This window comes from Pimephales promelas, chromosome 20, assembly GCF_988280905.1.
Source record: "Pimephales promelas chromosome 20, fPimPro1.hap1.1, whole genome shotgun sequence".
NCBI lineage: Eukaryota > Metazoa > Chordata > Actinopteri > Cypriniformes > Leuciscidae > Pimephales > Pimephales promelas.
The window spans coordinates 19,940,403-19,968,232 of record NC_142788.1 but is presented as its reverse complement, the minus strand read 5'-3'; the positions used below and the strand labels follow the sequence as shown (position 1 = coordinate 19,968,232).

Sequence of the window (27,830 nt, the reverse complement as noted above, 5' to 3'; positions counted from 1 at the left end):
TTATTAAGCCATTGTAAGCTAATATTATTAATTTTACATACACCCACACAGAATTAATAAATTAGACAAATTCTTTGCCCTAAAATATCTCATTTTGAAAACTAAACAAATAGAGCATCTCAAATTTTCAATCAAAATACATTGTTGCCATCATCTGAAAAGCAAATTGTACATCCTCCTTTTGATCACTAGGGGCACCAGAATCCACCACACAGTAGAGGAAGATATGCGTCACATATTCTGTAATAAATATACTACCAAAAAAAAAAGTACTTAAAAAGGTTTTTATTGAGTTGAGTTTTATTGAGTGATGGCGATTGCTTAGAAAGGAGATTATGAAAACACATTTATGGCTTTTGCAGGACAGAGTGAAAACAAAAATCAGATAGCACCTTATATAAACATTTTACAGATATATTAACAACTTCATCATAAATTCTTTTGTAAACATACCAAACTAATATAAAATATTCCTGACAATTACAACAAAGTAAATAACAAAGGTTATAATGGCAGGCAAATTAGAGAACTACAATAGTAACACAAACTACTTATTTAAAAAAAACAAGAATTTTAAGTAACATGCGTATAAGATTGAGGATGACTACAAAGTTAATTTCTCTACAAAAATTGTACACAGGCCTGGAAAGACTGTCGAATGACAAAGTATATATGCTTGGGAATGTTTTCAATTAGTCTTTTGTTGTGGTCGCTTCGTTAAAAAAAAAAAAAAACGCTATTGAGGTCAAAAACAGATTGGAAAGGATTCGGGTTGTACTAATCTACTAACCTATGGCTTTTTGAGCAACCTCTTGAAAATTGTAAGTTTTTTTTTTTTTTTTTTTACTGTAATCCATTACAAAGGATTAGCCACAGTTAAATGCATGCAATGCACCTTAACTTGAATTGCACCAAAATGTTTTATACTGAAGAAATATGATGGGTTTGTGGGGGAGAAAAAAAAAAAAACACACACGACCATTTCCCAAAGAAAACCCCTTTGGCTGAGTAATCAACATGAAACCTGGCTCACAGGAGGGTCATCTCTAACAGCTGTGGAAAGATGCGCAAGGCAGAGTCAGCGTTACTACGTCAACATAAAGAGTAAATAAATCATCAGCCACCTTTTCAAAATTCGCAAGGAATGATTTGACGATTTTCTCTCATGTCCAGTCAGCCAGAGCCAAACTTCTTGGGTTTGAGTTCACTGATTGTACGCAGGGTAATCCAACAACACACAGTTCAGAATTAAGTCATGAGTCACAAGTTTCTTTAAATCATTGAAAAACACAAGTAACATACACAAAAGAAAAAGTCATGGCCGGGTCAGGAGAACAAAGCTATCCTATAGACGCACAGCGAGACACGTACACACAAAGTCAGGCACAGTACACGTTTGAACAGAACGTAAAAGGAGTAACCAATAAAAGGTGGTCTTGTCTTCCCACACTACTCAAAGAAAATAAATAAATAAAAGCAAATAATAATTCACTGTGGAACACTGTAGCTCTGTCTTTTATGAATCGCACTTACTGTATGTTGCTGCTACGAGGTTTTATTTTCTTCAAACACAATGAATAAAAAGTCTACGGCTGATGCAAGTTTTACACAGATCCATGTTTTTTTTTTCTTCTTTTTTTTCATGAAATATGCATATTAAATTAATTGAAAATCACATATATTAACATTCACTTTCCAATAACTTTACACAAATGTTACCAAAGAGAGTGTGCACTGATGTTGCATGAGAACCAGAACATTCTGTGAGATTAAAAACTGGAAGACTGTCGCGATGAGCTTGGATTCGTCCTTGAAATGTAATTTAACAATACTATGAGCTGAGCGTCACTACTTTTGCTACCACTTGAAACAGGGAACACGAATGAGATGATAGAGTTGTTATAATGGGCTAAAATGACACCACCACAAACACATTGTAAAAGTCCTTCTTTCCAACCATCAGGATAAAAACGTGGGTATTTCGTGTTTTTCGAGGGAAACATGTGGCATGAGCTTTTCTCGGTCAAAAAAAAATGGGTTATCCCGTAAATATCCTCCTTCGAAAAATATTTGAAGCGTCACGAGAATCGGGGTACAAAAAGGTTGGTACCTGGTTATCATTCAGTCCCTCTGAAATCCCTTCACCCTTGACTACCACACGAGGACAGGCTGTCGTAGAGGGAATCGCTCAGGGACTCGGGGGTCTCGAGGACCTGGGGATGGCTTGGAGACAGGCCGTCGTCAGGTCTCTCTCTCACCAACTCCAAACCAGTGTCCCTCACCATCTCCGGGTTTGCAGGAATACGGCTTTTGCCTCTACGTGGCTGCCCGGGTTGAGGAAGACTTCTCGGGTCTCCTTCGCGGCTGGCCACGGAATCACTAGCCTTGTTGCGCTGCAGGACAAAAAAGGCCCAAAAATATAATTTCATTAATCATAATAAAACTTAATACAATGTATTATGATACTCTGATATTAAAAAATTCTGGTAGATATTTATTTTTATGGTTTGGCAGACAAACAATAAACGGACTAAAATCAGTCATTTTAAATGATCTGAGTCAATTTAGGCCCAAAAACAAAATGTATAGTATGAAAAAAAGATATTCATTTTGAGATTTGATAGATTGTTATCATATAATTAGCATTTTTAAAGATTAACTTTCAGTGAACATTAGATGGAGGCAAAGGTAATCTAAATATAGGAAAGCAAACACACGGCTGAACTTTACTATGTATACTAAAAGAAATGCACTACTAAGTAAGATGTTTTAATGGCTAGTAAGAGGGTTTTTTGTTTGTTTTTTGAAAGAAATTAATACCTTAATTCAGTAAGAATGCACTAAATTGGTCAAACGTGACATTAAAGACATTTATAATGTTAAAAAAGATAAATTTGAACTTTAGAATCCAAAGAATTCTGCAAAACTGGATCACAGTTTTCACAAAAATATTAAGCAGCACAACTGTTTTCACCAAGAGAATAAGAAATGTTTCTTGAGCAACAAATCAGCATATTATAATGAATTCTGAAGAACCATGTGACACTGAACACTTGAGTAATGACGCTGAAAATCCAGCTTTGCCATCACAGAAACAACTTATGTTATGAAAAATTATATTTTAAATTGTAGTAATATTTCACAATATTAATGTTTTTCTATATTCTTAATCAAATAAATGCAGCCTAGGAGAGAATAACTTACCAAAAACATTGCAAAAAAAATTCCCGATCCCAAACTTCTGAACATTTTTTAATAAAAAGGGGAATTAGATTGCATTGTTGTACTGTAATTGTCTTGTTGGGTGAAGCTAGGATCTAAAGTGATGCTCACCCTCTTAAATGAACTCTTATGACTCACTGGCTCCACTCCGTCACCTACGCCAAGATAAACCTCAGACGACTCTGCAGATGCTTTGAGGTTTGGGAAAGTCCAGTTCTTTGTGGGGCCCAATTTCATAGGTGCTCCACAAATATCAGTGCCTGAAAAGATAAATCAAAGCTGAGAAATGGAAGGGATTATAGCAATATAAATGACAGCTAAAGTATTATATACCTTCATGAACGATGTTTGCAATCTGGCTGGATGGGATCTTGTTCTCCAAATTGCTGGTAAGATGGTCAATATCCTGACCCCCCATAAAATCCTCTTCTAAACATGACAACTCTCTCTCCAAAGTCCAGGCCTTATGAGGCATTTTCATCCCTGAGCCATGTTTTCCCTGGAGATGAGAAGGGTCACACTCCCCATGGGCCTTCCCTTTGGGAATGCTTTTGCAACCAGCATTTGCACTATAGTCAGGAAGAGGGAAGGTGCCAATGCCACTGTCAAGGGTGTGTGTAGAGATTCCAGATCCTAAAAAAAGTATTTATATAAATCAATGTATGATTATTCTATACATTAATATTATTTATACATACATCTAGGTAGGATTGATTGTGCTTAGTGTATAGTAGCACTGCATGACAAAGGATCACACTTTAAACATCCAAATAAGGCTTGCCACACATCTGTTGCTGTGTTACTCGCATTTGGGAGCCACAGAAATTCAGACACACCTAGATTATTCATCATCAGTGACAGGTTAAAACCCGTCTTTGTTGCTACATGCCAACCAATCAAAATTCCTACCTCTGGAAACACTGAAAGCCATGATGTCATGCATTGTAATCATGCCTTACCTGCAAAATGTTCATGATGAATCGTCTCAGCCAGGTTCTCATCTGACGTGACATCTTTACTCAGTAATGCAGAAACCTGTGAAAAAAGCATAGTCAAGTTGACATTAAAGTACTTTTAAAACAACAACGTACATTATATTCAAGAATTTCACCTTTTACCTTTTCCATGTCATCACTGCTTCTTGTCTGACTAGCGATGCCGGCGCTCTGGTGAGTGAATACAGGTCTGGACTTACAGTCAAACGAGAGGCGTCGATGTGCCATACTGATGCCACCGGTGTCCTTTCCATCCACCCTTATAGAAGAATAAGGATCAAATTGATGTGAAAATACTATTCATTGTTTGTCTACAGAATATTTACATTTCAGTCTGTTCCTCAGAAAAGCTTATGGTTATAGAATACTTGGAATACTAGATGTTCTCCTTTTATGGTAATCGTATCTCCTTTCTTGAGCTTTTATTTGAACAACTCTTTTTAAAACACACACACAAAAAAAAAAAAAAAAAAAATCATACTTTCTATTGGATGCGAGTACATTTTTATCTCTCTAATTTGTTAAGCCATACGCAGAAGCTTAGCCAATATGACAGCTGACTCAAAAGTCATATTCAAATAATGTCTCAAAACAGTTTTTCTCACATTACTCATTCATCAGTTATTACAATTAACCTTTATCATCTGAAAACCTGAACTGCAACTATGCACTTAAAGGTTAAGTTCACATGGAATTTATGTTGTCTTTGACTTGTGGGTTGCTTTTATGATTCATGCATGAAATGAAAATGTCTTAATAAAAACACTGAAAATACAACTGAAAATATTGCATATTTAACAACAAAATATTTTTTTTTTTGTGGAATTTCCTGCTTTAAATGCCATGCCATCTTAAAATAAAATCAATTACTATTTATGTTGTTTTGTACTTACCGGTTTAGCAGTTGCTGCATGAAGTTGTCAGATGGCACTCCTCTGTACATCACAGACAGCTGGCCTTGGGCTTGATCCATCACCACCTCACAGGAATGTCCCTTTCCTTGTCGGTCCAAGGCCACTCCATTCACATAAGCCCGTTCTTCTTCAAGAGCTTTATGCAAGCCCTCTGCCTTCTCAATCAGCATGGAGATGTTTAGGCTCTCACTCTCTGGTTTCTTCACAGCCCCCTTGGAATCCTTGCCCACCGAGGATATATTGAGTTTCCATTCTCTCTTATCGTCTTTCACTTTCGACGTTTCTGGTTTACGGTTAAGAGCTGGCAACTTGCTTTTTCTCAGACCAAACCAGTTGGCAATTCCATTGGAAGCTTTTTGCTTGACCTCAACCATTTGCCCTTTATCTTGCTCTTGCAGTTTCAGCATATTTTCCTCGATGCCCTTCATGACCTTCTGCTCGATAGAAGACTGTGGGCTGGGGGCAGAGTGCCTCTTTTCTTCAGCGGGCTCTACCGGCCTTGGTGGAGGAGGAGGAAGACTCTCACCATAGGAAGAGTTCTTCTTCTTATTGGCCCTGAGATGACTTCTGTCCTCAGATTTGGACATGTACCTCTGAAACTCTTGAGTAGGCTTCCCATCTCGGTTCATTGAGGGTGGCACAGTTTTAGTTGGAGATTTGAGTGGGGTTTTATTGGGGCTGCCACTCTGGGGACCAGTGAGATTTTTTGCATTATACAGAAGGCTATGGGGTGCTGTATTCTTAGCATAGCTGCGCAAAGCCTGCGCAGCCTCTAGGTTAGTAGATGGTGGATGCATCTTAGATTTTGGGCTTTCTTGCTTGGCTAAGAATGTTCTAGAGGATTCATGTTCAAGTTTGGAGACTAATGTGCTGGACGGAAGAGACCTGACAGCTTGCTCAACATGCTGAAAGGCTCCTTGTTGTTTCGAAACAGCACCATCAAGGTGACCTGAATGGTATGATTTATCCTCACTGGAATCTGTATTTTTAGGAAGTCTATATTCTCCTGATTTACAATCAGAGTTTCTGTCAGAAGTTTTGCTTTTATCGGTAGTTCGTGTTGGTATGCTTGCAGCGGACTGAATTTCTTTCTTCTCTGCAAGCGGAGGACAAGCTGCGTACTCCTCCGGGTTCCTCAACTTGCCAAGTGCAGCCAGTCGTTCTTTAAAGGAATGACTTGATTCACCTGAATGTCTACCAATCCCTGATTTCTTAGGAACAGGAGGTGGATCGTTCCTTTTAAAAGGTGATTCGGAGTTATGCGACTCGTTATCAACCATTTCGCTTTTCTCTTGGCTCCTGGACCTCGTGCTAATTCCACTTTGAGCCTTCTGGGATGATGACTGACTAGGCAGACTGCGATGATTGACTTGCTTATGCCACACCGGGCTCTCCGAGCTGTCCTCTTGGTCTGAAGAATCAGACTCTGGTGAGATGTCTTTCTGCTTGAAACTCGTTGGTCTCTCTATACCAAACTTAGTCTGCTTTCCTTTCACACCTTCATTAACTGGGCTGGAATTTTGAAGAGATGAGCTCACTTCTCCAAGCAGCTGGGATACATCGGTGCCACACGTTTTGGAGATATCCGAGACGTTTTCGTAGAGTGGAATTTTCTGAGGGGTCTTTTGAACATGAGAACTTTGTGCAGGCTTGGCTACTCGACTTGTTTTAGGGATACCACAGCCAAGTTCTTTTGGCAATGGTGCAGGAACATCATCAGGTTGAGGTGGAGAAGTTGGAGCAGAGTGGGACTCCGATTTAGAAGGGGGCAGCTGTCTTTGCCTCTCTGTCGTGGTGGCTTTTCGCGTGGCTACGGGTGAATTGTGCACCTCATAGTTGTTGCTCCGGCAAGGAATCTTTGAGCTACGAGTCAACTGAGGACTGAGACGAGGTGGAGCAGGTACCGCAGTACGTTCTCCAATAGTGGGTATTTTAAGGAACTTGAGCAGTTTGGAGGGCGAGGCCTTGACCTCTCTAAGGCAGGAAACTTGATTCGGGCTGACCGTAACTTTCGATCTAATGGACTGAGGGTCAGATGGGGTGTCTTTCACAGGGACAGAGATATCATCCAGTACTTTCGAGGCCGTATGATTCTCATTGGGAGAAAATAACAGACCTTTGTGGACTGGTTCAATACTGTCCATCTCACAGTGTGTATTTTGTAAATTGTCTTTGAGTCCAAGAGTAGGCAGCTTTGAGGTGGCTATGCTGGCTCGACAGACACAGTCAGTGTCTTCTTTCGTTGCAAACTCTTCTTTCTCAAGTCTTTGTGGCGCTACAGCGTTTAAGTGCTTCAAGTCAGAGTCCAGCAGTGCCACATCAATTGTGCTATCGTCACAAATGGTCTCATTGCAGGTGCTGCTGCTTGACCTGTTGGATTGAGATTCGAGCAGAAAGTCAGACAACCTATTCTTGTCTCTTGTTTCTACAGATACTTGACCTGAGAATCCTCTGGGCTGATCTCTCTCTGAAACGGTTAATCTCGAGTATGATTCAGGGGCTTCTAATGAGTGGGGATCTATTTGTGGGTTAAGACCTTGCTCTGCTGAAAGAATGGACATATCTCCAGATGCCCTATTTACAAACAGTTCACTTGTACCTGTGGCAGGTTTCACGAGACTCTGCATTTCCACGTTCTCTTGGAAATCGGGCCGAGCCAAATTGAGGTTATCGATGGTAATGGGGGCTGAAGTGCAACAATTGTGGCTACTCTTGGCTAAGCTGACTGAATCTTTATTGGACAGCATCAAGCATGTGCTACAACTACCACACTTTACATTACTGTGCTCTCCTCCATTCAAATGCTGATGTGTGCAAACATCTGGACAAGAATGGGAACAATGTGCTTTGGGTGCATTGCACCTGGATGAATTGTCTCTGCAGGCTAATACAGCCTCCTTAGAGGCAAGAGCCTGGCTGTAGTCACAGATCGAGGGAATTCCAGAGGAACGATGGTACCGAAGCGGATCCGTTTCTTCAAGCTTGCGGAGGACCTCCAAAATGTGTGCTTTCTTCTTCAAAAATGGAGACATGGCCTCCATGGACGTGGATGAACCTTGGGTCTCAGGTATGCAATTTTGTGGACATTCGCTGTTACCCTGTCGAACCAAGTTATAAGGATGAGGAAAAGATGTCATAAAAGACAGATTCAACAAAGACTTTGTGTACGGCTTCTACCTTGGCCTGTGCAGTCCTCTGAGCCTCAATCACTTTGTTAGATTCACTGTGCTGCAGCTCGCCGAGGTGCTCCAGACAGGGTCCTGGCTGCTTTGATAAGACACATCAGGTAAGCTTTAAGCTTCTTATTATATGAATCAATTACTGGATTATGCAAAAAAAATTATCACAAGTATGCATGCACAACAAGGATTTTTGCCTGTTTACACACAAAAATCCTTGAAGTTACAAGAAAATAAAATGCTGCCCAAGCAGACCAGGAAAATTAAACAGGAAGAGGTTAATTGAGCCATTTTCTTCATTTTGCAAACAAACCTAATAGGACATCCCCGTGGAGTTTGAAGAATGTTTTGTGAACTAACTAGGTAAACTAAAATAGGTCTTGCACTATGCATTTTTCCATCATATTTTAAAGGATTTAATCATTTACCTGCGTATGTACACATGCTTGACTGTGCAATTTCTCCTGCAGGAGCTCACACAGTGTTCTGTTCTGCCTCTCCAAATCAAACACACGCATTTTCAGCTTAATGCATTCCTCTCGGAGATCCTAAAAGAATTTACAGCATAAAAAAAAAACATTTTGAAAAATATATACCACTTATACAGTAGATATATTTAAAAATCATTATCAAAAATCTGAATTAAATAAAAAAATATATAAATTAAATATAAATAAATCTTCAGACTTTGCAGTTCAAATAAAGTTTATAAATATGTTCCTGATTGATTCTGTACCTTTTGATTGAGTAACGCTTGGACAACATGGTTGGCCACCTAAAAACAAACACATGAATTAAACATAATACACTTTTCATTTATCTTTTGACTAAGGCCCTGATATACTCATATTAATTATATAGCAAGCACCTTTACAGTATTAAACATAAAAAAACACTTCTTTACAGTACTGCTTTCAATTAGAATTTAAATTCCTCCAATAAAGCTCTCCAGTGTATTCATGTTTTTACTCGCGAACGTCACCTCGACAGACTGAACAGAAGAAATTCCACGTCAAAGAAGCCGGATCCTCATAACACACCTATCTATGGCATAATCGCCATGGACCAATGGTAGTACGAAGGTGTTTGCCAGCAAGAGCGCACTCAGGAAATTTGTAAGCTGTTTTGAATTACCGAAACAAACACAAAACAAACTTCATTTTGGTCTGATTTTGGAAGAAATGACACAACTTCGTTCATCTATGGTTTTGCTTGAAGAATATAAGGGCCTTTATGATTTTATTCATCTAAGTGGCTGTCTGCATTGACAAATCCATTGCAAATCTCCATAGGAATGCAAATGTATGGCTTGGTAGAAAACAATATTTAACTCACCTCATCCAAGCATCGCTCATACGCTTCTCTTTGACTCTCGTTTGCTAATGAAAGGGCAGAGTTCTCGGCCTGTACAAAAATAGAACAGTTTAAACAGTAAGTCGAGGAAGAAAAGTAAACAAAACGGTATTCTTGGTTAAAGTATACGGCACTTACTTGAAGTTCTCTCACTCGTTCCAGAAGCTCACTGCTACTCTCTTCCTCTAGATAGGACTCCAGATCACCCTCCTCAGACTCAAAGTCCTCATCTACTCTGTTTTGGGCCTCTTCCGACATTGTCTTAACCTTACAAGAAGGAAGAGATAGTATTTTTATATATATAAAAATATATATAATTCCCCTACCCACTACGCAAAGTGCTCTGAGTGAAAGAAAAGCACTATATAATGTAACAAATTATTCTTATTATAATATTTCTTAGAGCTGAAGTGTCAAACATTTTTGATGTCAATATGAGTACATTCTTTTGTCCAAATCTAAAATGCAGCGACAACTACAAGTAAGTCTAGTCAAAATTGTGGTGCTATCAAAACATTGCTCGAAATATTTGAGCTGCCTGACATGGCTGGCAACTGTGGTGGGATTACTTGAGTTTCTGACGGGACAGCTAACGTTTGCTACGTTACTGCTCACGTTTGAAGAAGATGAGGGAAGTGTTTTGCAAAACTTGTTTGAAGACAGGTATTATTTATGCAACCCTTTGATGTGCTAATGAGCAACAAATTACACAATTGAGAATTTCAGATTGTTACTTTTTAAGCCATGTGTTTGCATACAGTAAACAATTGGTTGAACAACCTGTAAACCAGCTTTCCAAACATGCACTTTGAGTTGTTACAGAACGAACACACTGCCGGTGTATGGAAGGAATTTTCTGCCAATTAAAAAAAAAAAAATGATAAAAATGAAAATTAAAAACAGAATTATTTCATTAGAAAGCTGTACGCAAACAAAATAAAAAAACGAAAATAAATGATTTTATTTTAGTTTTAATTTCTACAGTGACAATGCATCACCCCTGTGTCAAATTAAAAAATAATATACTATTGGTGATTTGACGTGTCATTTTCACTACAATCCCGAGGCAAGACTGCCAATATTAAAAAGGCAAACGGCAAATACAGTTTTTTACAAAGCTTTTTATTAATGCTCACGCACTAATAGTGACAATTCAAATGTAAAATTTAGTTTAAGCTTTTATTTCACAGTTTTCATTTTCAAAGTCAACCTGTATGCAAATTATGTGTTAATGAGATGGGTGGGGCTTGTTCTGAGAGTGTCTAAAGGGTGAATAAGAATAAGGGTGTGGAGCACGTAAAAGAGTTAGCGTGACTATCAAGTCTTTGAGACAGCTGGGAGTGAGTAAGCAGAACTCTTGGCAGATTTTGCCAAGTCCCTTGCAAATCACATCTTCACTTTAATGGTGTCATAGACAAAATAGGATTAGACAAAAGAGTACTGAAAACACTAGAGGATTCCAGCCATCACGCCGTTTCATGACCTACTGACTTACTGACTGGGGCACAGAATTGGATCCTCGTGACCTGCATTCGAACTTAAATGACAAAAGCGTGTTCAAAGACACGTTCCTGTGTGTGCTTAAGAATATGAGGACTCAAAATTCAGAGATATTCTGAAATTAAAACAATGATAATGATTTAAGTAAATTATTGCAGTGAAACAAATTAATCTGATTGGCAAACCAAGAATTTTGCTCTCAGGCTGCACTGATATGGTTGATACCGAAAAATATATTTATATTTTGAAGCCTATTAACCAATAGGTTATATTGGCCGATATTAGAAATATACATTTTGTGATATTACCAATTTTACTTCACTATCGGACCAATTCAAAAAAACATTTATCAGCTGAAAACCAATGTGACCAAATGACATATTGTGCATTCTTAATAAAAAGTTAACCTTTAGAACTGAAAGTCTCATTTAAACATTCTTCTCTTGGGTTGAAAAGACTGATGGCTATCAGTGTTTTGTTGATGTAAACACCCTTATTGTTTCACTATACCACAACAGTTGCCTCCAGTCATATTCATCCACCCATTCCCAGCACTGCACTATACCATAAGTTTGACCTTCAATATGAACACCGGATGTAGTCAGAGGATGGACTATCATTGCAAAAATTGAATTTAAAAATCAATATGTTCATGGGACTCATTCATAATTGATCTTCTAAGTATTCGGCGTGCTCATTTATGTGGCAAGCTTATCTATAGACGTCTAACACTTTGTCGAGTGAATAGCTTAAATGGAAACTCCATATCTGGAAGTAAATGAATAAATAGGCTATGGGGGTCAGAGAACACTGCTCTGTTTTAACAGTAAAGGATGGCACTACGACAGGCTCCAGGCCACACTATAGAGCTGGAAGTTCCTGTAGTGCCAGGAGGCTCCTTCCACATGACAGATTCTATTCACAAAGACTAAGGAATAGCCTTCCGATGGAAGACGTATTTGTACCATAATAACTGTGACAAATCAACCCACACAGAAAGGAAGCATTTACACTTTTCATTCAAAAGACACTTTTATCCAAAATTTAAGTAGATACACAAGCTGTAAATCGTACTTAAAATATGGAATTTAATTTAATTTACAAATCCATAAATCTTACAAACTAAATGCCTAAAAAATATTTCACTTCCAGATGTTTGATAAATAGATAAATAATCCATATAAAACAAAAATAAATAAAAATAATTTATTAATATTTAAAATATAAATATATATAAAAAATAAAATTTAATTAAAACTCACCAAAAAAGGAATATAGTACAAATCCAAAGCCTTAATGAAATTTTCTATCTTAAAAAAGCAAGTTAATATGATAGCCCACTGAAGAATGAATATAACTGGTGGAGTAGAACTAACCAGTATTCCAGGTTAAATCTCTTGTCTTCTCTGAAAAGTAAAACTTAAATAAAACAGCCCTCTGAATTTCACTGTCACGCTCGCGTTCTCATGCCTGCCTGTCCTGTGATGACGGTGATCTTGAGATACAAGGAAGTTAAATCTACATATGAGTAAGCGGTAGCATTTTGGTTTCACAACATTTGCAATACAGGATTAGCTAGAACTGTGTCATGTCTCTGCTCCTTTTCACCCCGCTTTCCAATGGCTGGTGGCCAGGGCAAGGCAAAATCTCCAGAGATCACCAAAAGCCTTGACCATCTTTCTTTTCATCTATGAATCACTCACAAGCAATGAAAAATGCATGGGTGAGTAAACTGATTCTGGTGAAACAGAGCCTCAAAAGCCTATTTTGGGGTCTGTTTGATAATCTTGTCATTGGATAGAGTAATGTCAGGCAAGACATAGAGAGACACTCAACATTCCTCAAGAGATGTTTAGACTAACTAAAACTAACATTAGCTACTAAATATGGATCACTATAGTCGAATAAATACTTTGATCGTAATTGATATTATAATTAATATAATTATTTTAATATTATTCTGCATTCATCTTCAACTTCAGGTCTAAATTTAACTAACTAATCTAAATTAATAAGTTTCATTTTCAGTTTCAGCCCTACCACACCTAGTTTAAAGGTATACTTCACCCCAAAAACGAAAATTCTGTCAGTAATTACTCACGCTCATGTTGTTCCAAGTTCCAACCCCGTAAGACTTTCGTTCATCTTCGAGACACAAATTAAGATATTTTTGATTAAATCTGAGAGCTGGATCACTCCTCCATAAGCTTCTTAGGGACCGAAACTGGCCGGCCGAAAAGTTATTAAAGACATTGTTCAACTAGTCAGAGTGACTACAGTGGCTCAATCTTAAGTTTATCAAGTGACGAGAATACTGTTTGTGCGCAAAAAAAACAAACAAACAAAAGTAACGACTTTATTAAACTATTCATTTCTTTCTCTGTGGGCCGTGAGATTTTACGTAGTGAAACTACGCAAAGCTTCTACAGTAGGTTGTACGACACACGCATCACACATGACCAGCGTCGGCCAAAAGTGAGCCTACGTGTAACGAGCAACAGAGGCTTTGTGTAGTTTCACTACGTGAAATAGCTTTGTGTAGTTTCACTACATTAATGGCATAATTCTCATTTTTGTGTGAACGAACCCTTTAACCACACCGCTGAATTGGCACTCAATTACCTTAAGTATTATTAATACAAGGTTTCATATAAAAATTCTCTTCTTGGTGTCCCTAAGACCAGAAATGGAAAACAATCAGTCAAACTTTTTTTTTAGAAACATTAGCATGCTTTTGAGATAACAGATCAGATTTAAAATGCTGACTAACATTTTGCGGCGATGCTCTTGTATTATTGTCGAACTGTGGCTCTGTCGAGAACAGACGTCCTGAGGGGCTGTTGGCCTCACCTGCAGCACAATCATTTCTTAAACACAGAAGTACTGTGTTCAGTGCAACAGGGCTTATCCTCTGTGCTCTTGTAAGGATCTAAGCAGATTAGCATCAGTTTACATCTGGCCCTAAACTTAAGGTTGCTGCACACACACACTGTCATATAGCTCTGTGCTGTGTCACAGCCTACCCAGGATCTTTTGTTGATTAAATCGATGAAACGCAAATTTTGTCTTTATTTACTCACCCTCATGTTGTTCCAAACCTGCTATGTGTTTCTTAAAAAACAAAAAGGGACATTTTTTAAAGAATATCTTTACTACACTTAAATATAATGAAAGTAAATGGGGACTAGGACTTTCAAGCTCCAAAATTACACCATAAACACAGTTCATATATGACTTGTGCGCTTTACTCCAAGTCTTCAAGACCCATACAACAACTTTATGCAACAAAAAGACTGAAAACCCCATATTTACTGATAAATATTCCCTCCGGTGAGCTGTTAGCTGCTGCAAAAAAAAACTGAATTAAACTTGAAAACAGGATTAGTCTGAATCTAGATCAATTTATTTCAAAGATCTAATAAAAAAAGATTTAACATCACTAATAGTACATGATTCATATGGAACTTTTATGGTGCTTTTTGCAACATTGAGTGTTATTAAAAGTGAATTGAAACGAACAACCACCACACTATTTCCTTCTGAAATTTTTGTAATTGATTCCTTTTATTTTCAGATTCAGTTTAGTATTTTAAATCTGCTTTGAAACAATACATATTGTATACGTTTCTATATAAATAAATGTGACTTTTGTTTTTGTTTTGGCGCTTGACTGGATTACAATGACACCATACATTAAAAAGAGTGGCTGGAATATGCTTCATAAATTCTCCTTGTTCCTCAAAAGAAAAAAAGCCATAAAGGTTAGGAACAACATAAGGACGAGTACCATTTTAGTGTGAATCAGGCATTAAAAAAAAATCCATGTTCACCAACCACTATTTGAAATACCAGGGGTGGCCGTATTCGCTATAATATCTAGGACAGTTTTAGCCCTACTGCATATAGCACAGTATAGTGGAGTCGGTTTTAGCGACAAGCAAAAACAGAGGCAAACAAGCACCCCATGCCAACAAGATTCTTGGCAGCGCTCAAGCACAATGCAAGCCCCTTAATCCACTGATATTCTGTATAGTAAACATAGCAATAAAGCACTGTGGCAAACCCAAAACAGGGCCCCAAACTCATTTGTCTGTAAAGCAGTACATTTATTGAGGCTAAGCTTCTGAGAGACTACTGTTAATGTTGATAGGACTTATATTCTCCAATACTTCTGAGTCACTGGCTTGGTATGATGCCCAGAGGAGAGAAGTCTACTGAATGTGACTAAGTCTAGAAATCAAAGCTCCACTCAGAGACGAAACCTCAACAAAGCCTGGCGGAGTCAGACACCAGAGGCCACTGTCTGTTCTGCTGGATATATCAAACACAAGAGAGCCACTCTTATCTGACAATATGAAGGACACAGCTTCTCAAAAGGTCGGCAAACTAGAGATAATGTCTACACGATGGAGTTTTAGATTGCACACAATGTCAAATTAATTTTTACCATCATGCATTGAACCACTTATGGGCCAATTTGTACAAGGGCAACAAAACTGAGAAAAAAATCACAACCACATACCTTTCAGTACATGCAATTTATATACTTTTAACTATTACAAAAGCAATGTTAAAACATTTTAATCTGGTAATTAATAGTATAAACAGTTCCAGCTATTTTTAAGTCTACAAAGAAATTTAGTACAAGCCTATTTAACTTAGTCCTTTGTGTCAGTGTGCAAACCCCCCATATTTCTTTCACCAGCTTCAGTTCAGCAATAAGCCATGAATGGATGAAAGACTTCCATGGATCTGATTGTTGTCATTTTGGGGGGAGGCTTGTACAGTTGCGAATGATATCTCGAATCATGCAAATTAGGATTTAAAAGAGTGTCGATAAAAAGGGAAAGTAGATGTTGGGGGAGGACCTGCATGGCTCAGAGGGGTGGAATAAAGCCAGTGTGAAGGCAATCAAACAGAAGTAGGGCTCTCTGGGATTCCAAAATGTGCTGGGAGCTCCGCCTCCATCCCCCACACTCGAGGAGTTATTAAGAAACAGCCAATCGGCATCCGAAGAGACGGTCTCTGATTATTCACACCCTGCACAATGGGCACAGAGCCCTCAGACACCTTCATAACCCAATTATTGATCTGTTCGCATGATTTACGAGCTGATAACATGATCAATCACACCAGGAGAAGAAATAGACAGTCTGCAAATGCATTGAATAGAGTTAGAATGAATAAAAACATTCTGTGGAAAAGCAAACAAACATATAGACATTCCATCAAGTCCCTGAGGGCATTATTTTTTCTCTTGGATGTAAATTATTCTCGGGGATAAAGAGCCTTTGAAGTATGGCGAGACAGCTTCTATTTCTGAATGTGGCATTAAATAAATAAAATCTTTAATAATGCAGGTTTATGCAGCTGGGGTAAAGATTACCATTGCAATTTTCTGTGTGCTTTAAAGATTATTTAGTACACTTGCTCTGGCTGTCGCATCGGTGACAGCAAAGGCCCCCCAAATGTTTACGGACCGTCTAGTCCTCCATTTTGCTCCAAACATGAAAGGTAAGGCCTGTTACTATGTAGCTCTCAGCAAAGTTACCATGCAGCCATCTGCAGACTCATGCACTATTGTTGTTCCTTTGCGGCAGTGCACCTATCTATCTACACAAAGTGCGTTGTATCCATCAACACAGCCTTGACTGCAGCGTGAGCAACCTAAACCCACTTAAATGAGGACTAAACAAAAGCTTCAGCTTGTTCAAGGACTATTTTGATTCGCAGACTAACTGTAAATGAACTCCAACCTAATTCTCAGTTACTTACAGTTGGCTTGGAGTTAAATAAGATAATCACTCACACCCAAACAATGAGTCCTTCAGGCATCACACTAAAGGATGTACCCACGTTGTCCATGAACCAATGCGAACAGACTTGTGCTTATTAACATTTTAACACGCAACTGCTTCTCTAACCTAGATGGTGATGAAATAGACTTTTTGATAGTCCTTATGAAAATGCCACCAGCTGTGTTTCATGACAAGGAAAACTTGTATGGGTCGTTTCATCACGCTACCGGCTTAAGCAAACCGTCTTGATTGATTAGCATACGGAAATGATGATCAATGCCATGGTGACCGACCTACAGCTTTCAAAAGCGTTAATGCAGCAAGGTAGCATTGAGGAAAAAAATACATCATATAGACAGCTCTATGGAAAAAATGAATAGTTGTTCCACACTGAGCCAAATCTGATATCTAACGGTTCACAAAACACACTCCTGACAAAGTGCCTGCTAACACAAGTCACTGAGATACAACGAGAAACGTACAGACTGTGGCTAAAAAGCAGTGTTGCAAACAGCTATGCGTAAAATTACCTTTAATTCCAGTCAGAGCATCCCAGACGTTTCAGTGCAGCCCATGCTAGGCAAATGTGAGACACGGAAGCAGGATCCGCAAACGCCACAAAGAAACCCTTTTGCAATATTTTAGCGTTCCTCTGAGGAAATCCTCCTCACGCTACTCTGGTGGTACAGTGCCTGTCCTTAAGCAAGTGCGAGGAAACTGTATCTGCTGTCTGCAGTGGACTCCATGTCCTCCCATTGTTCAAGGGAGTATGAGGCAGGCATCCTACCCCAATAGACCCAGCCTACTACAACAGCTGTGGGCCAGCCCCCCATCTTTCCTCTGAGTGTCTCTCCCTCCTCCAACGGCTGCAGCTAAACATTAACCCTACAACTGCTGGAGAGGCCATAAAAATAGAGGGGGTTATATTTCAAAAAGCCACCCCGAACAAAGATGAAGACAAGGACGGATATCCGAACGGGCGCAGGAAAAAAAATGGGAGTTACCCAGGCAACTCGTCCCCTTGTCAAGGAGCAGGAGCTTCTTTTCTAAGAGGATTGAGACTGCTTTATCAGACTTGCACTGATTGGATTGCAACTGCAGAGACTGTGGAAGTCAATGCAGAGCTGCATGACCAAAACCTGACCTGGATAAATAACGCTGTAGCCAAGTCACTAAAATAAATAAAAACTAGGGGTAATTAAAAACGAACTGTGAAAAGACAAAAGGTTATCTCATTCCCTTTAAAGCACCCCTATTTGAGCTAGGCTATACGCATTCAGATTGGTGCCTTTGGCCATTTTCTGTGTTCGGACTAAAACGTTAGGATGCAGTATTTCAAAAAAAAAAAAAAAAAAGTCCAACTTTTAAACAAAATGTTCAGTTGATAACTTTTAAAAAGTTCTTCGTACCTCGCTTGAAGGGAGAGTTCACCCGAAAATGAAAATTCTGTCATCATGTACTCACCCTCAGGTTGTTCCAAACCTGTAAACATTTCTTTGAGCTGTTGAACACAAATGGTATTTTGAGGAACGTGGGAAACTGAACAGTTCTGAATGGCCTGGTTACAAACTTTCTTTAAAATATCTTCATTTGTGTTCACCAGGACAAAAGTTTGTGATTTGAACACAAACTTGCGGTTGAGTAAATGATGACAGAATTGGGTGAACTATCCCTTTAATACATCCGATACATCATTATCCCTTTAATACATCATTTTTTGGGTGAACTATCCCTTTAATATATCCGAGATGATTTGACAGATGCCAGACCAGGCTGAAATTGTACCAACTTGTGAAGTTGTATGTTTGTTTTAAACTGCATACCAGCTTCTGTGGCTATTTTCTGTAAAACTATATACAGATGGATTTTACAATCTATTTTTGCTAAAAACTCTAAAACTGCATCTGGTTTAACCTTGTTAATTTCTTCAAGAGCGTTAACTGAGTAAAAAAGGTTTCTCAAAGGGTTAAAATCAGCACAATCTAATAAAACATGCTTTTGAAATTGGACTAGGCGTCCTATATAATGTGAATGTAGCTCGATTACACATTGCGTCATGATGTATACTTCGACAGGCAGACTCTACTTCGCTCTAACTAGATTATAACTGCACATGTATACATGTTTACTGGTAACCTGAGAGGAGATTTTGATACTGTCGTAATCCTCCCCTAATAAAAAACAATCCCTTTGCTAGTACAACAAAATACTTGCAGGCCAGGCACTAAAACCTTATCTAAATATCTCAGTGTTATGGCTACAGGGCTGGTTTCTCTGAGGCCAAAGGACTGAAAAAAACTCATCCCTGACTGTGAATGAACCTCAGATCATGCCCTTGCCAGATACTAATTCATACGTGCATGTCTGTAAGAGAAATTCCACCACAGCTAGTGTTAGTGTCTTCACATGAGTCGACCAAATTGGATGAAATGACCCAAATGCGAGGGGGTCACATGTTGTCTTGGAGTCACAGTTAAGGGGTGAGAGCTTTCTGGACAAAGGTCCATTGTGATCTTTTAAACTCCACTTTCACGTCTCTAAACACCCAAGAGGGATAGACTTACGGCATTACATACAATGATCCGGAACCATAATGAGGTGCATTGTGACATGATGGTTTTAAATGTCAGGAATTCAGATCAGGGTCTTATTGGGAGGTCGTCTTGGCTTTCCAGTGCTTTACCAATTGACTACTCAGCAATGACATGCAAAGTGGAGCACACTTGAAAGCGTCTGTAAGCCTCAGGTGCCAAGTGACATTAACATGCTTGTAACAGTTCTGCTCAACTACATCTCCTTAAACACAGCTGGACATTTGGCCTAATTAGACAATCTCAAAGGAAGTATTGTAGGCAATTACATTTCAAGACTGTTGATTGAGCCTGACTGGCCAATATCTGACTCACAAACTCACAAATGTTACATAACTACAACAACATAGCGATTTGATAGAGCTGATAAGGGAATCTTGGATTCTGTGTGGGAGACAATGAAACACTTGATCTTACTGAAGATCTCCTGAAAACCAAATTGTAGTCCAGAGAAATATTTTTAAAAGATAGGGATGCATGATATACAAGACCACTTCAGTTGTTATTACATTTTATATTAATATCTATAACTTTTCTGCCGTTATATTATTATTAATTTAGTGGTATTATAGTAGATGGATGGAACCAAATAAATAAATACTATTTTATTACTTTTAATTTAATCTGATTTAGTGGATCTCAGAATGAACAGTTATCCATATTTAATTATGTAAATAAAACTAAATTAAACTATTTATTTATTTATTGAACACTATTTTAAAATATCAATCAATACAATCATTAAAAAAGCTGTCGTCAATGCCAAATCAATGTGATGCTTTCATTTAGGCATCACAACAGTAATTAGACATCTGCTGATTTTAATAATTGATTTTTACTGTGTTTTTCTGTTCTTCTTTTAGATAATACCATCAACAACAACAATAATATTTAATGACTGCCACATGAAAATACAGCGTATTGATATTGGCTTGAATTTTAATACTGCCGCATCCCTAATAAAAGAGTCCTCGCGACACATTTGCCAGTGTTTGGTCCAACTCCATTTGCCAGCAGTTGGTCAATGACAAAGCATTTGGGTGACTCAGGATTAAAGGAATAAATCAGGCTCATGGCAAAAAAAAGCCCCCATTGAGAGTGAGACAGCTTAATGGGTGGTAATGTGCTGAACTCCATGTGAGGTGGAGGGACTGATCCACCTTCTAGAAATGTGACACTAGTCTAGGGTGGAGAGGGAGGGGCAGAACGCCACTGTGCTAAACTGACCGCTCCTTCTGCCCTGTGGGGAACGCATCTTCTGTATTACAGAAACAATTATGTAGTGGTAAACACTGAAAATTGAGCTCGATGATTTTTCCGATAAATCACACTTTAAATCTAAAATGATTTATCCTCCTAGATGGAACGCACATCAATTCAAGAATCTGTGTGAACACTAAATTCCAAATATAACGCACATGTACGAACTGTAGAAACACGCTGAGACAAAACAACCCGCCTGACAAAGCAAATTTGACTTGGAGGTCACAAACACGAGTAAACGCTACATCTGCTGGACAAGGACATCTGGTAAAGCCAAAGCGGAATAATCTTGTAGTCATGGTTACCACCTTGACTAAATGTCACACCGGTTACTGTATTGGCTACGCTCGCAAAAAAAAAAAAAAAAAAAGGGAGGGGAAAATGGGCTTGGGTTCCATTGATAAACAAAGAAAAAAAAAGAGCCACACATATAACAAACCTGGAAAAATGTCCTTCCATTGTAAAATAAACAGCTCAGCATAATAAAACAGTGTGCTATGCGCTTGGTCTGCAGACTGGCATGTGAGTTGTGCAGGCCGAGCCGGTGTGTCCCCGTGCCGGCACTGCAGTAAAGTGCAGTGAAGCCTGGCTTTCGGCAGTTTGTAGAGCCAGTGAACATGGACACGGCTACTAAACATCTGGACACCAGGCGTCGAGGCTCAAAGCGAATGCCCTCCGGCACCTTCCAGCTGGGCCGCCACAGTCATCTCGGCTCCCTACCTTTCCTCTTTTGTTCTGCCGCATGTGGCCACAGTCCACTCAGAAAAGCAAGAATCCATATTTAAGCCGTATTAATGTATTCTGCGTACTTCCGTCCTGCCATTAATCCTCCGCGCTACATAAATATGTGAATTCTGTCGGCCGAAAGAGGTTGCGAGGATAACGGACCGCTCTTAAGGCCCAGATTGATAATGTGGGTGTTTTAAAAGAAATGACCCTGTCGCAGGGCAGGATGCATATTTAACATAAACATTACATACATCAGCTTTGGTAAGCCTCTCGGGGGAATAGTTGGTGTAATTAACGGGTTAAAGGTCGCAGGATCCTAAGCCACCGACGCGTTCATTTCGAGAGAAAAAAAGAAGGGAAATGAAAGCACGTGAGGCCATTTTTCCCGGCTTTCAAACAGGGTGGCGGTGTGGCTTTTCAAAGGGGGTCCGTGACTGTAGTCTCTTTGTGCCAGAGAAAAGGGACCCCTGCCATATCAAATGTAAGGTGCTGTACAAGTGGCCCACTCTACACCACTGACGATGAGGTTTGTTTGACTCTCATTGCTGCCCAACCAAATCGTAGATATTTATCCCCTCTCTCCCCAAACAGGATGTGCCATTGACCTGGTTTGCCTGAATTGATTAAGGCCACATTCCAAAGCATATTTCCGCGGAGTAAAACTATGAATTCAATGTTTGTTGCAGCTGAAGACTGGCACACTGTGTGAAACCAAAGTAAATGTTTGCTTCGGATTTTTTTTAGTTTGTTTTTTTCTGCAGTGTGAATGTGAAGCAAAATAAATCCATATATTTTTGCAATGGCGCATTGCTTTCAGTAGGTCACTGCTGATTGGTTCTCTAAGCACCACTGTTCAACGAAAAATATACTGTTACTTGCTAAGTATACAGGAAATAGGAATGTATACTTTTGACAAACCCACTGTAATAATATATACCTTAACATGTATCAGTCAATGACATAAGTGTGTCCATGAAGCGGAGAAAAATTTATATATAATACCATTTTTCTACAAAAGATTAATGACCAGTGTTGTTTTTGTTAACTAAAACTTTTTTAAATATATTTTTGTTTATTAAAATAAAGCTTAAATAAAATCAAATCTAAATATTAGAGAAAAACTTAAACATGTTTTACGTTTATAAGTTGAAATAGGCTACTAAAATTAATAAAACTGAACAATTAAAGGCTAAAAAGCTCAATTTAAATATATTGAAAAAAAATTAAAAAATTCTAAATAGTAAATAATACTAAACTAGAACAAAATGTATACTAGACAAAAATATCATGTGGTGTAACCATGAAGCATAAAATAATATATTTTCACCTTTCACACATTGAAGAAATGTGAGCATTGATCCTCACAATATTCAAGGTTTTTATTTTTATTTTTGACAAATATCATTTATTATTAATTAATAATGATTGTAAAAGTCAAATGATTTGATATTTAATAAATTACCAGATCCAGACAAAAGAAAATGAGTATCATGCCAGTCACCCATATAGGCTACATGAATGTGTAAAATACAGGGAAGGATGTGCAAGAAAGTCTCGTTGTTCACCTCAAAAACACAACAAAGTCTGGAGGGGGAGAAATCTGCAAGAGTAATTGCTCTCATCCAAATTTCTGCAGTGTTTGTGAAAACAGTAGTAATGTCTTGGGGAGATGGCAGCCCACTCCCCTGCTGTGTATTCGGCATATCTTTCCAGCATCCCAGAGTAATTGATGAGTTTTCTACATTTATATGATCCCCCAATCCATAACCATGGTAACTGTTTGCCGGGAGCAGGGTGGGGGAAATGCGCCAGCAGGGAAAACTGATAACAGAAATGGTTGTCCGAACTCAGCATGGGTAAAACGAGACCCTGCGTGTCTGGAGGGAGTTTAAACATGTTTTGTGCCAACACTGGCCCATCAGTACACTTTTTAGCCTTTTGTGTTGACAAGAAAGATGCTGCTGTAATGATGGCTTCCATTTTCTCACACTAAAACAAGACTACTTGGCCTCAATCAAGTTATACGAAGGCTCTCAGAGCCAAACAGCCACTGCCAAAAGTTCCAATTTCATGCCTCACCCCTAATTGTCCGAGGAGCCATGTTTAGATGAACGGAGCACAAGGAGGAAACTGTGCAAGCTGAAAACTCTAGTTCCATGTTGAAATTTAAGGAAGGGTTCGCTTCCCTACTTTCTGAAGTGGTTCCTTAATGCAAAACACTGCAGGCAGAAACGCAGTTTTTTGGTGCACTGGTTTGGCTTTTCATATCTTGTTGTTTCAAATGAATAGAAATAAAACATTTGTTTTTTTAAAGGGATAGCTTAAATCATCACTTACCGTCAAGTTGTTCCAAACCTGTATGAATTTCTTTCTTCTGCTAAACACAAAAGAAGATATTTTGAAGAATATGGGCAACCAAACAGTTGATGGGCCCCATTGACTTCCATAATATGAAAAAAAAAAAAATACTAAGTCAATGGGGCTCATCAATTGTTTGGTTACCCATATTCTTCAAAATATATTCTTTTGTGTTCAGCAGAAGATAGAAATTCATACAGGTTTGGAACAACTAGAGTGTGAGTAATGCACAGCTTTCACACTTTATCAATTTGTATCTGTAGAATTCAATTACAATAGATATCTTTAAAGCCCGTCTCCTCAAACAAGTCACACAAAAGCAGCACTTACAAAAAACAAACTTAACAGTTTTACTCCTATCTATATTCTGAAGGTTTTACAGAGGGCTTTGTTCATATATCATTTGCCTGATTTTTTTTTTTTTTTTTATTTGGCCGTTATGGAGTGATAAAAAAAAGAGATATCCAAAACCCCATCTGTAAAAAGCTTTGCCTCTAATATGTAAACAAAGTGAAAAAGAACCTTCGAACCAGGCTTTTTCAGATTTCTTTTCTGGAAATTATGCAAATTAGTGCATATGTCATTAGATAATGCCTCAGTTGCATTCTTAAACATATCTTGTAATACATTTTTTTTTTTGCAATTCTTAATGTAATCAACCAACTAGGGAAGCATGGTGACAATTGGTTAAAAAATTTTTTACTCTATTGACCTTAGGTGTTTTGCCTTAAACCTCCACCAAATAACAAATTAAGAGACAGCGGGAGGGGGGGACTTGTAAATTTTCCCACAGCTCCCTGTGTGATTTCATTCCTTTATCAGATGTTTCACAGGGGCTTTGTTTGTATGCGGCTCATGTGGCTCTGCTTTGCGATAGCAGCTGATCGGCGTCTCTGCCGTGCACTAGGATCAGGTGGCCAAGCACAATCTCCCCCAACCATTCTGGGCTCCAATCCATGGAATAACATCATAAGCCACAACCTGGAAAAACAACACACTGCACTGTTCGTTCGCAGGCTCCAACATAACGGAGTAACAACTTTAGGCCATGTGGGAGCTGTAACGTTTTAAAATGCATTACAGCGCTATGACTGATAGCATCTTATTTAAATATATATATATATGGGAACAATAGTTGCGTGACCACTTTGGCACAGTCATTACATATAGGAATGCAAACTAGACTGGTTTAAAATGAGTCAGAGGATTTCTACAGAATTTGCTACATTTATTAGAATGGAGTCAGTTACAAAAAACTCATGTAGGTGTTCAGGTAAGACACACCAAAACAACGCCAAAGAACTAGTGCTGATGAAAGCAGACTGTGTTGTCGGCTGTGTGGGGGCCAGAAAGCTGCACTTGAACACAACGAGAGAACTACAGCCGACTGCCAGCTAGCATGCGCGTTCTGTAAATGAGACAACTGTCTATTTCTGCAGATATATTTGTCTATATTCGTCTTTGAAAATTATAAATTGACACTGCCAGTACACAAATCGGATAAACACTTTGATCGTGTTAATATTAAAATATTCGCCAAGGAACACTCAGGTAAGATGATGTAAAGTTAGGACAGCCATTCTATGCTGTTTTGATATCTGTTCATTTTTATTTTGATCATTCTTTCTCTTCTATAATGCTAGGAGTTCTTTTAAGCAGAATAAAAAATATGTATTTGCACCCAGAAATGAGACTGTAATTGTATTGCAGAGAGTGAACACGTCCAACAAGAAAATCTGCTTATTCACATAAATTGCCTACAGCAAACTAGCACGTGTTCTATAAGCTAGCACGTGTTCTATATATATATATATATATATAAACACTAAGAGCTTAGATAGATATTGTAGCACAAACAGATAATCTAGAGCTATGGAAACGTTTTCATATTTTAACACAGCACTGGGACAACATTCCGAATTCCTCACTAAGTGTCTTGGAATCTTTAATAATGTGATCTTGCCTATGTCATCTGACTCCCATTAAGGACAATGCATATCCGCCGGGCATGCAAAAAGATCAAAAGATACACAAAGATAATGTTTTGATCATGGGAGTAGTTCGTAGAATTACCAGACAACCATGACTATCAGCAAACTGGGAGCAAGCCCCCCTGCTGCATCTAATGTCCTCTGTGGCAATTTGGTTTACTGAGCAATTTGGAGTTTATCTCGCCTTCGATTGCTGTCAGCTATTTTTGGGGACATTATTTACTTCAGGCTGTTCAACATGGGCATCAAAATTCCAAGAGCTTCATGTAAGAATAAATGGGCGATTCTTCAAATAGAGGCACTTCAGAATACATGAAATCTTGAAAAATGTTACACATTTATCACACACACACACACACACACATATATATATATATATATATCTGAACTTTTAAATAGATTTTGGTATAACGTAATGGCAAAGACAAGTAATGCCAATGACATTTTCACTTTTTGAAGTAAAAAGTTATGGATAAACCATGGAATTGATAACACAACAATTAAGCTAGCAGTCAATTCACTTTTAATCAACAGCTTCTGAAATAATATTCTCAAAAAACTGTCCGGTTTGGTGGTAATGACACCCATCCAGTAAAGCAACTCTCAGATTATGAAGTGAAAATTAATTAAAATGATCTTTAAACGTCCACTTGAGCAACGATTTTAATGGTAATGATGACAGCAAGAACGGTGATAGATAGATAGATAGATAGATAGATAGATAGATAGATAGATAGATAGATAGATAGATAGATAGATAGATAGATAGATAGATAGATAGATAGATAGATAGATAGATAGATAAGTGACAGAAAAGTTCCTCTAATTGAACAATCTCCCAAGTATCTTGAATATTAGATGTGGGAGAATTGTAGGTCGCGAGCCAGCCTTAACGTGGTTTTGAACATGGGACTTGCAAATGTGAAAAACATCTGTAAAATATTAAAGGGGAGGGGCTGGGGACATGCTTTTACCCTCAATTACTCTTGAATTAGTTGCTGTTTTAGGGTCTCTAGCAGAATGAACTGCCAAAATTAGCAATTTTACAATGCAGTCTGCGTTCTCATCACACACAAGTAAACAAAAGTTGTCGGTTGCCAAAGTGTGTAGCTATAAACAGACTGCACGCTCGCGGTGCTGTAGAAAGAGGAAGGGCTAACGTTATAGCTTTAACTACATAAAACAGAGTGAACCGGGGAAACAGATGCAAAGGCTTAGGATAAGATCGGATTATTGTGATTTTTGTGCACTAACATGAAGAATGCAAAGTCCATATTTTAAGCAACATACACAAATGTATTGTTGCAGAATTAGTGATTTAAAGAGCCAAGCGCAATATTTCTGAGCAAAGCAGGATATCGCGACAAGCATCCTCACTCTACAACCCCACCGGTGTCCCAGATAGCCGGATGGCTAATGCCCCACATTTCCCTTTCCAATCTTACACCGCGCACATCAACATTTATTACCACAACAAAACACTACAATGTCCATAGTACGTTACATTTTGCAAAATCAGCATACTTGTGAAACGTAAACGTCAAACTGTGCGCGCGATAGCTGGGAAAAAGGAGATCTTTACCTCGCGCGATCCTTGTGCTGCTTCAAAAGGTGTGAAAATATCCCCGATGAATATCGCTAAGAAATACCTTGAACTGTACTTTTAAATTCACAGCTTGTGGACATGTTTATCTGTTTCCCCAGCCGCTGATTAGAGCTTTTATCGTCGTCTCTTCCCATCCGTCTCTCTTCCCGTGTTTAGGTTAAAGCACTCGCAGGAAAAGTGATGTCATGGCTTGAAATTGTGTTGCCCGCCCCACTTTTAGTAAAAGGCCCTATCTTGGGCTCCACGTAGCATTTGCAAAAGCATGTTTTCATTTATAGTTTTGCCTCACACATTTATCTTGTTTGATAGATTGTTATTTGCTAAAATAGTC

At 38.4% G+C, this 27,830-nt stretch overlaps 1 protein-coding gene across 3 annotated transcripts; it reads right to left on the bottom strand.

Moving 5' to 3' along the window:
• Positions 1-270: 270 nt before the first annotated feature.
• nckap5l (NCK-associated protein 5-like) lies at positions 271-27,693 on the bottom strand. Of its 3 annotated transcripts, none has more exons than XM_039652351.2 (12): positions 27,476-27,693; positions 9,802-9,930; positions 9,646-9,714; positions 9,047-9,085; positions 8,739-8,858; positions 8,309-8,398; positions 5,111-8,229; positions 4,341-4,476; positions 4,182-4,257; positions 3,556-3,855; positions 3,334-3,482; positions 271-2,393 (listed from the first exon to the last, which is right to left on the bottom strand). In XM_039652351.2, the coding sequence occupies exons 2-12, from the start codon at positions 9,919-9,921 to the stop codon at positions 2,142-2,144; spliced, it is 4,470 nt and encodes a 1,489-aa protein (XP_039508285.2). In that variant the 5' UTR covers positions 9,922-9,930; positions 27,476-27,693; the 3' UTR covers positions 271-2,141. The 3 variants fall into 3 exon arrangements, with proteins under 3 accessions (XP_039508285.2, XP_039508287.2, XP_039508286.2); XM_039652353.2 differs by having other exon boundaries at positions 8,309-8,395; XM_039652352.2 differs by lacking the exon at positions 27,476-27,693 and adding an exon at positions 17,492-17,726.
• Between the last annotated feature and the right edge of the window lie 137 nt (positions 27,694-27,830).